The sequence below is a fragment of the Rattus rattus genome, chromosome 15 (genome assembly GCF_011064425.1).
Source record: "Rattus rattus isolate New Zealand chromosome 15, Rrattus_CSIRO_v1, whole genome shotgun sequence".
Taxonomy (NCBI): Eukaryota; Metazoa; Chordata; class Mammalia; order Rodentia; family Muridae; genus Rattus; species Rattus rattus.
This window is the reverse complement of record NC_046168.1, coordinates 35453234-35462961: the sequence shown is the minus strand read 5'-3', so window position 1 is coordinate 35462961 and position 9728 is coordinate 35453234. Positions and strand designations below refer to the sequence as shown.

General features: G+C 38.4%; 1 protein-coding gene across 1 annotated transcript; it reads left to right on the top strand.

The window, feature by feature from the left end:
• Window positions 1-7663: 7663 nt before the first annotated feature.
• Window positions 7664-7992, top strand: LOC116884672 (mitochondrial import receptor subunit TOM5 homolog). The gene has a single exon (XM_032885846.1). It carries the CDS (start codon window positions 7702-7704, stop codon window positions 7855-7857), a length of 156 nt encoding a protein of 51 aa, XP_032741737.1. The 5' UTR covers window positions 7664-7701; the 3' UTR covers window positions 7858-7992.
• Window positions 7993-9728: the final 1736 nt, after the last annotated feature.

The following is a 9728-nucleotide window of genomic DNA, read 5'->3' as shown; positions in this document are numbered from 1 at the left end:
GTTATCATTGAGTGAGGCATTGTTCAATTTCCACGTGTATATGTGGGCATTCTTCCCTTATGGTTATTGAAGACCAGCTTTAGCCGTGGTGGTCGATGCTTGCATGGGATTATTTCTATCTTTCTGTACCTGTTGAGGCCGTTTTTTAGGCAATTATATGGTCAATTTTGGAGAAAGTACCATGAGGAGCTGAGAAGAAGGTATATCCTTTTGCTTTAGGGTAGAACGTTCTATAAATATCCGTTAAGTCCATTTGGCTCATGACTTCTCTTAGTCTGTCTACGTCTCTGTTTAATTTCTGTTTCCATGATCTGTCCATTGATGAGAGTGTGGTGTTGAAATCTCCTACCTATTATTGGGGGTGCATGTGTTTTGAGCTTTAGTAAGGTTTCTTTTACGTATGTAGGTGCCTTGTATTTGGGGGCATAGATATTTAGGATTGAGAGTTCATCTTGGTGGATTTTCCTTTGATGAATGTGAAGTAGTCGTCCTTCCTTATCTTTTTGAATGACTTTTGTTGAAAAATTGATTTTATTTGATATTAGAATGGCTACTCCAGCTTGCTTCTTCTGACCATTTGCTTGGAAAGTTGTTTTCCAGCCTTTCACTCTGAGGTAGTGTCTGTCTTTGTCTCTGAGGTGTGTTTCCTGTAGGCAGCAGAATGCAGGGTCCTCATTGCGTATCCAGTTTGTTAATCTATGTCTTTTTATTGGGGAGTTGAGGCCATTGATGTTGAGAGATATTAAGGAATAGTGATTATTGCTTCCTGTTGTATTCATATTTGGATGTGAGGTTATGTTTGTGTGCTTTTTCTTCTCTTTGTTTTGTTGCCAGACGATTTATTAGTTTCTTGCTTCTTCTAGGGTATAGCTTGCCTCCTTATGTTGGGCTTTACCATTTATTATCCTTTGTAGTGCTGGATTTGTAGAAAGATATTGTGTAAATTTGGTTTTGTCATGGAATATCTTGGTTTCTCCATCTATGTTGATTGAGAGTTTTGCAGGATACAGTAACCTGGGCTGGCATTTGTGTTCTCTTAGGGTCTGTATGACATCAGTCCAGGATCTTCTGGCCTTCATAGTTTCTGGCGAAAAGTCTGGTGTGATTCTGATAGGTCTGCCTTTATATGTTACTTGACCTTTTTCCCTTACTGCTTTTAATATTCTTTCTTTTATTTTGTCGTTTGGTGTTTTGACTATTATGTGACGGGAGGTGTTTCTTTTCTGGTCCAATCTATTTGGAGTTCTGTGAAGGTTTTAAATGCCTATGGGTATCTCTTTTTAGGTTAGGGAAGTTTCTTCTATGATTTTGTTGAAGATATTTACTGGTCCTTTGAGCTGGGAGTCTTCACTCTCTTCTATAATTTGTTTATCCTTAGGTTTGATCTTCTCATTGAGTCCTGGATTTCCTGTATGTTTTTTGGACCAGTAGCTTTTTCCGCTTTACATTATCTTTGACAGTTGAGTCAATGATTTTATGGAATCTTCTGCTCCTGAGATTCTCTCTTCCATCTCTTGTATTCTGTTGGTGAAGCTTGTATCTACAGCTCCTTGTCTCTTCTTTTGGTTTTCTATATCCAGGGTTGTTTCCATGTATTCTTTCTTGATTGCTTCTATTTCCATTTTTAATTCTTTCAACTGTTTGATTGTGTTTTCCTGGAATTCTTTCAGGGATTTTTGTGTCTCCTCTCTATGGGCTTCTACTTGTTTATTTATGTTTTCCTGGAATTCTTTTAGGCATTTTTGCGATTCCTTTCTGTAGGCTTCTACTTGTTCTCTAAGGAAGTTCATCATGTCTTTCTTGAAGTTCTCCAGCATCATGGTTAAATATGATTTTGAATCTAGATCTTGCTTTTCTGGTGTGTTTGGATATTCCGTGTTTGCTTTGGTGGGAGAATTGGGCTCCGATGATGCCATGTAGTCTTGGTTTCTGTTGCTTGGGTTCCTGCGCTTGCCTCTCGCCATCAGATTATCTCTAGTGTTACTTTGTTCTGCTATTTCTGACAGTGGCTAGACTGTCTTATAAGCCTGTGTCTCAGGAGTGCTGTAGATCTGTTTTCCTGTTGTCTTTCAGCCAGTTATGGGGACAGAGTGTTCTGCTTTCGGTCGTGTAGTTTTTCTTCTCTACAGGTCTTCAGTTGTTCCTGTGAGCCTGTGTCTTGAGTTCACCAGGCAAGTTGTTTGTAGCAGAAAAGTTTGTCTTACCTGTGGTCCCCAGGCTCAAGTTTTGCTCATGGGGTGTTGCCTATGAGCTCTCCACGGCCTCAGCAGCCAGGAAGATTCGCCGCCTCTTCCGGGAGGTTCCGTGCACCAGGGTTCCAGATAGCTTTTTGTTTTTTCCTCTGGGGTCAGTACTGTGTGCAGCGTGCAGTCTCTTCTGGTTTCCCAGGCGTGTCCGCCTCTCTGAAGGTTTAGCTCTCCCTCCCACGGGATTTGGGTGCAGAGCTGTTTATCCGGTCGGTCCTTCAGGTGCGGTGTCTCAGGCGAGTGAATCTGCGCTCCTGGGCCCTCCTCTCTGGGTACCCAGAGGCATTATACAGTTTCCTCCTGGGCCAGGGATGTGGGCAGGTGGGCGGCGTTGGTGGTCTCCTCCCTCTGCTGCCTCAGGAGTGCCCGCCCGAGCCAGGCGGCGCAGAACTCCTCTCAGGGGCCCTGTGGTCCCCTCAGGCTCAGGTTTGCTTTGTGGGGTGGCCCTATGGGCTCCACGGCCCTCCCAGCAGCCAAGGCCCACGTCTTAATGAGATCCTCCCTATGCAAACAAGAACCTTTCCTGGGAGTAGGTTTAGTGCCTCAGCATCTTGGCCTCTCGGGCCAGATAGCTCCACCTTCTACACTTCAATTTTTTATTAGCGTTTCACATTTCTTGTAAAATTAGGAATATATATATATATAATATATATATATATATATATATATATGCACATACACAAACACAGACATATATAACCAGAAAATATTTCTGAAATTAAGTATTGTAGTTTCAGATGTCTTATTTCTGTTGAAGCCATTATTTCTAATTTTTCTGGTTATCCATATTTCTTTTTAAAATGCCAAGGAAACTCAAAAACATTCTGATATAGTGATTGATTTAATAAATGCTTAAGAGAAATTGCACAGGGACACAAAGCTCTCTCTTATATGAGTCTATTTTTAATTTCCTATGTTGCTACTGTCCATAAACAAAATGTCAAAGCTACCTGTCACATATATATGCTCTGTCTTCCATCCGGGTAACAATCAAGAGAGAAGATGACATTTGGCTTACAAAGAAAATGGCCTGAAATGAATATTGTGGAATATTTGTGCTCTGAAGAGATCAGCGTGCCCTCAATGACTCTGCTCTTATAAACCACTGTTCAGAAAGGAACCAGGCAGTCAGACCCAAGAGTGCTCATTAAACCTCAATATCAGAAAGGACCTTCATGGACAACTTTAAGGTGTATCGCTTCATATCCAAACCAAAACTGCATGGGGTTTGTTTTGTGCACCAATTATGCTTCCTGTTCAGTAGTTTAACTTTACAATACTGAGTTATTGTGCTTTTACTCTTTCTCTACCTAGAAAGGCCTTCTTTATTAAACAAAAGATAAATTATTTTTGTAATCCACACATTATCTTTATAAGATATTTTGCTTGTTTGAGTTTTTGTTATTGGGCATTTACTTTGCAGATGCAATTTCAGAACTTTTATAATGTGTTTAACAGTTTGCATAGATGATATATTTATCAAATATTACTGTGTAATGTTCACTTTCTACAGTGAAAGTCAATTTGCTGTTTCTTTGATGTATTTGAAGTCTAGCTTGATATAGTACAAAAACCTAGAATAACTATGATTTCAGACATCAAAGAACTCCAACAAATCAAATAAGGCTGACAGATAAAGAAATCAAGCATCCTTCATGCCCAAATGTTAATGTTGCAAGGTTTCAACAGCAGTGGGAAGAAAGCAGCTAGTAGAGGGAAGAAAGAAGTTTCTTTTTCTCTGCTAGGTAGATCTAGAAACCCCCACAATTGTGTGATTTTTGTTCCACTTGCAGATCGATGGAGACTCCAAGGTTTTGAAAGGAGGAAAGTGTTCGTACTTTCTAGTGCGTTATTGTCCTAAGGTTTAATAAGCTTCTCCCATCATCACCGTAAAGGCTCCCTCTGGCCTCTCCTTGGGCAGCATTGTACCTAACACTCATTTCTAAGTCAAGCATGTGAACAAAAGTAAATTGCACTACAGTTAGAATCCATGTTTCATCTGGACCATGAAAGAAGCCACTTTGTTCCCCAGGATTCCATGGAATATAGCAGAGGGGTGGATTCATCACCAAGGAATTACAGGGGTACAGCTTTTGCTAGGGAGCAAATATTACCTGAAAAATAAAGTCCAACTTTGAAGGACTTTATAGTAACGTCTGGAAATGCATTAGACAATAAAGAACTGAAAATAGCAATAAAATGTGTATCACTAATGTACATGTGTTTAGGTTGTTCCTGTGATTCTGACAGAAGCCTTGAGATGAGAATGGACCATAGAACAAATATTCTTGTATACGATTATCACTTAGGGTGTTTATTGTTTCAGTTTTCAGTCCATGTTTTTATAAAACTATATAGAGCATCATACATTTGCATGATTTAATTTTTGAAGCAGTATATTGTTGTCATTTCCTTTGTTAAGAAAATTTGTTTAAAAAAGGAAAAACTCTCAAGTCCAAACAGTAATTTTAGAATCAATAAGTTAAGCATCTCAGAATTATGACACTGATATTATAGTCATAAAATCACAGACAAATGTGACAAGGCTGTTTATTTGACTGTGTGTGATATTACAGCCCAGCCTAAACTTTACTCTGGCCCTTGGTTTCAAAACAATAAACATAAATAAAACATTATCTGATACATTAATTTCATCGAGATAATTTTCTATTTTTTTTTGCCAGAAAATAGGTTGTCATTTTGCTTTTTAAAATTTGTTTATTTGTCTACTCCAGATTTATTCGCCTCCTGGTCCACCCCCGAAGGTTCAACATTCTATACCTCCTCTCCTCCCCCTGCACTCCCACCACCCATTCTACCAGGATGTCCCCATCCCACCCACCACACCAGACCTCTAAACTTTCTGGGCCTCCAGTCTCTTGAGGATTAGGTGCATGTTCTCTGACTGAACCCAGACTCGGGAGTCCGCTCCTCATATGTATTGGAGGCTTCATCTCAGCTGTGTATGCTGCCTGGTTGGTGGTCCAGTGTCTAAGAGACCTCAGGGGTTCAGGTTAATTGAGACTGCTGGTCCTCCATCAGGGGCGCCCTCCTCCTTAAATTCCTCTAGCTTTTCAACCAGAGGAGTCAGCGGCTTCTGTTCATTGGTTGGGTGCACAAACCTGCATCTGACTATTTCAGCTGCGTGTTGAGTCTTTTGGAGGGCAGTCATGTTAGGTCCCTTTTTGTGAACGCGCATAGCTTCAGTAATGGTGTCAGGTCCTGGGACCTCCCCTTGAGCTGGAACCCACTTTGGACCTGTCCTTGGACCTTCTTTTCCTCAGGCTCTTCTCCATTTTCATCCCTGCATTTCTTTCAGACAGGAAGAATTATGGGTCAGAGCTTCGGCTGTGGGATTTTCAATTAAAATACAAAAGAAGAGACACATTTAGATTATCGCTGATAGAATCATTTTCATTAAATCCATTTGTAAGTATGACATATGATTTGAGCTTTAATGTGGAAGTAGCAAAGAAATCAGTTTTTGTCTTATGAAATACATGACTTAATGCCAGGAAAATTTACAATACGATCATAGCATATATAAGAGAAGAAATTTCAATGATTTTATTTACAAAAAGTTAGTAATGGGCTTGGAGAGATGGCTCAGTAGTTAAGAGTACTTGTTGCTTTTCAGAAGACCTGGATTTAAACTCCAGCATTCACATGGCTGCTAGCAATTCTCCATAACCAAATTTCAGGAGAGCTGACACCTTTTCTGATTCCCAGAGGATCAGGCATGCACACAATTCACACACACACACACACACACACACACACACACACACACACACACACACACACACACACACACCAGCAAGCACCAATACTCACAAAATGGAGAACACTAAAATATAAAATTATGTATGAACAATTTAAAACAGTAGATATCCTAGCAACAAACTAATAATGAAGCGTTAATGAATCTTGTCTTTAGCATACATTATATTCAATTAAGTTTCTTTAAAAATACTTGACCTTGCATGGGAGGTAAGATGTCGCACATGTTAAAGTGAAAACATTGTACATGCTCTCTGCTTGGACTTAAATCTAAATTCATTTATAATAAAATATTTGTCAAGTTCACATTTAATTTTTTTTAAAGAGTAAAGTAAAAGAAGTCTATAAGCCTTTTAATTGTAGGAGATTTTATCGGTTATTTACTTTAATAATCCAAATTGGGGAAACATTTATTATATATTTTATTTTGCCTTAGTGATATTACATTTGTCAATTGGCCCAAAAATAATTATCCACAGCCTTAGAAATAAGGCCCATAAATGACTTATGAGTTTCCTGTTCCTCAATCTTCTGGCAGGAACCTGGATTCTGACAGACAATAATAGATCTAGTATTCAGCATGCACTCTCATGATGTTTCCCTCAGATTTTACATGTTCTTCGTTCTCATGTATTCTCTGGCCATTCTTCCTTTTATTATTTTTTTCACCTTTATTCTATATCTGTCTCACTGAAAATGTAGATTATTAAATTTCTTTGATCTGTTGTCACTGCTTATCCAAATAAATGCATATACATCTTCATTCTGCATACATATGAAATTAAATCCCTCCAAAATCTCTTTTATTGTTTGATTTATAGTAAAATAATTTACAACTTATACCTAAACAGATTGGCAATTGTTCTAATATGTGCAACTATTTTCTGGATTCAACTATCTATGGAAGAAATGTATAATACCCTCATTATCTCTTTTCATTTGTATAATTTATGTTTTATTGGGAAATTATCAAACAATAAAAAATAAAAACAATAATTTTGGAATTATTGATTCCAAAGATAGGGCTATGGCTTCTTCACCATTTTATGCTTTTTCTTCCACATTAAATACAACTGTTTTCTTAAATAATGCCTTGAATGTTTCTGTGACAGTTTTAGAATGTTTTGCCACATCATGCTTTAATTTGAGTGAACAATAAAATACTAAATAGTCAAATACCTTATTCTTTTAACATTAGCCTCACCAAAATCTGAAAGGAAAACAGTATCTTAATTAGTAACTGAAGTAGTCACTACAATATAGAAACATTTTGATCTGAATACTACTTTGTAATATATTAATTCCTTGTCTATATCATGTATGTAAGGTGGTTCTCAGTAAATAGTAATTGAATTAGAAAGTTTAGAATTGTGTTTCCACCCACTTATTAAGTGTGACTTGGATTGCAGTTTCTCATACTCTAAAATGTGTAGCAGTGAACACAGATTGAGGGCATTGATGAATATTTTTATCCCAGAGGGGCAACAGAATAATTATATGGTTAGCAAATTAAATAATTATGCCTCATGTAAGATATCATGGGTGAAAATCCAGCTCTAACCCTCATGAGGCTCTAGCTTCAAATTTAAGTCCCACAAACAGAAGATCATAATGGATAAAGAAGACGAACCCAGAGCAAGCTGCCGCTCTCGCAAGCTTTGGAGGCAGAGCTGCAATGTTCCGGATCGAAGGTCTCGCGCCGAAGTTGGACCCGGAGGAGATGAAACGGAAGATGTGTGAGGATGTGGTCTCCTCCATTCGGAACTTCCTCATCTACGTGGCCCTGCTGAGAGTCACTCCATATATCTTAAAGAAGCTGGATAGCATATGAGGCTTGGGAGTCCCATGGATGCATGGCATGAAGAACCACCTGGTGACAGCTTCTCCTGTCTGCAGATGAAATGGCCCAGAAAGGTGTAAGACTGATTAAACGGACATTAAAAAAAACGAAAAAAAAAAAACAAAACTACTTGTTAAGAACAAGTTGGGAATAACACTCGAAATGTACATAAGAAATACTCAAGTTAATAAAAAAAAATATCATTCTAAGTTGAATAGATATTTCATATGTGGACCAAGAGGTTCACTTGCCAAACCAAAATGTGATATTTTATAGTCCTAACTGTGTTTTGTTATTGTACATTGAAAACAGAAGTGAATGAATAAAAGACTGGCGACCATCAAAAAAAAAAAAAAAGAACAAGTTGGGCTTTGAGAACTGACCTCCACAGATGAAATATAAAACTACTTGGGAAGTGCAAATATCCACCTCTGTGAGTGTTGCCGGAATTGTAGATAACGTCAGACTCTGAGGGGCCTACGTCTCAGCAGTCATTTCTGTTTACGACTTCTGTTCAAAGTGTTACTTGGGAAGAGTCTGTTTGGAAGTCAGCATACACCCACAATGACTTTAAGCACAGTCTATATTTTTAATAAACATTCTGATGAAGAAAAAAAAAAGACGAACCCAACATAAACCAAGTTTTGAACAGCACGTCAAGAGCATGGGAGATCTGGTTTGTAATTTTCAGTAGAGCTGGCAGGTGTAACCTCAGCGAGAAGACATTTTAAAGTTAAAATACAAACTGGGATGAGAAAATAAGTTATGATGTTATGTATATCAAGAGATTTTGAATTAGAGAGCAAAGAAACAAGAATTTCTGAAAAGAAAGCTCGCCTGAGCCTTAAGGAAGAAAGAGCTCAGGAAGGTTGAAGTAATACATTCAAAGTGTGCCAATCAGGCTGAAGGTGCAGGATTCTCTCAGCGCTTGTGTAAACAGAGGACAGGCATAGATTGACTTCTATTTTAAACTCATCACCACCACTAGTGTGTTGAGAATGTGTTATACAGAATAAGGACACAAAATGGAAGAACAGTTAGATGACTGTTAGCGTCATTCAGGCAAGATTTAAAAAAAATAAAAACAGTAGCATGTGGATCAAGTGATAGCTTTGGAGGAGATGAAAACATTAGCATTTTTGTAGTCAATAATCCTTGGATCTACAAATAAAAGTCTCTGGAGAGATTATTTTTATAGTATAGAGATAAGTATGCTCCTTTTAAGCAAAATAGAACTTCAGAGTATGCCAACACTGTAGTGAGGTTCATTCCACTAGATTCCATTTTTTTCTTTACACGATCTTTAAAAGTTTCTTAGATGTGTAACGTGAACGCCAGCTGTCCTCTTTACCCCCTTCCTCTTGCACTCGCCTCCTCCTACTTCCAGCCATTCCTCACTCTGCTTTGATTATTTATTTCTGTGTGGGACTCGGTTAGAGCTGCTCGTCACTCACTATTAAGTACATGGAAAGTTATTCACTGCAGAGAAAGAAATCTACCAGTATGCCATGATTCCTGAAGATGTAAACAAATGACTACTCAACCCTAACAGGATTAACAACAGACCAAAGTAAGCATATTGCTGAAGTCCAACATGGTGCGACATCAATGAGTTTTATTGGGGTTACTTATTGGTTGGAGGTTTCTTACACCAGCAGAAATGACACAAAAAGCTGCATCACCAAAAGCATGAATGTCAGCTTGGGAAGGCTACCCACCTGGAAGGCAATAAAAAGCCTGCAGATTCACAAGGTGCGGAATAGTTTCCAAGTTGTTCAGTGTGGTCTAAGCCTTTCCTAGGAAGCTCATCTTGTCTGAAAGTGCCTCCTAGAAGTCCTTACTGCTTATATATGCATGGGGAA

Bases quoted from the DNA above. Each gene is read 5' to 3' on its own strand.
- LOC116884672 (XM_032885846.1), top strand. From the start codon at position 7,702: ATGTTCCGGATCGAAGGTCTCGCGCCGAAGTTGGACCCGGAGGAGATG.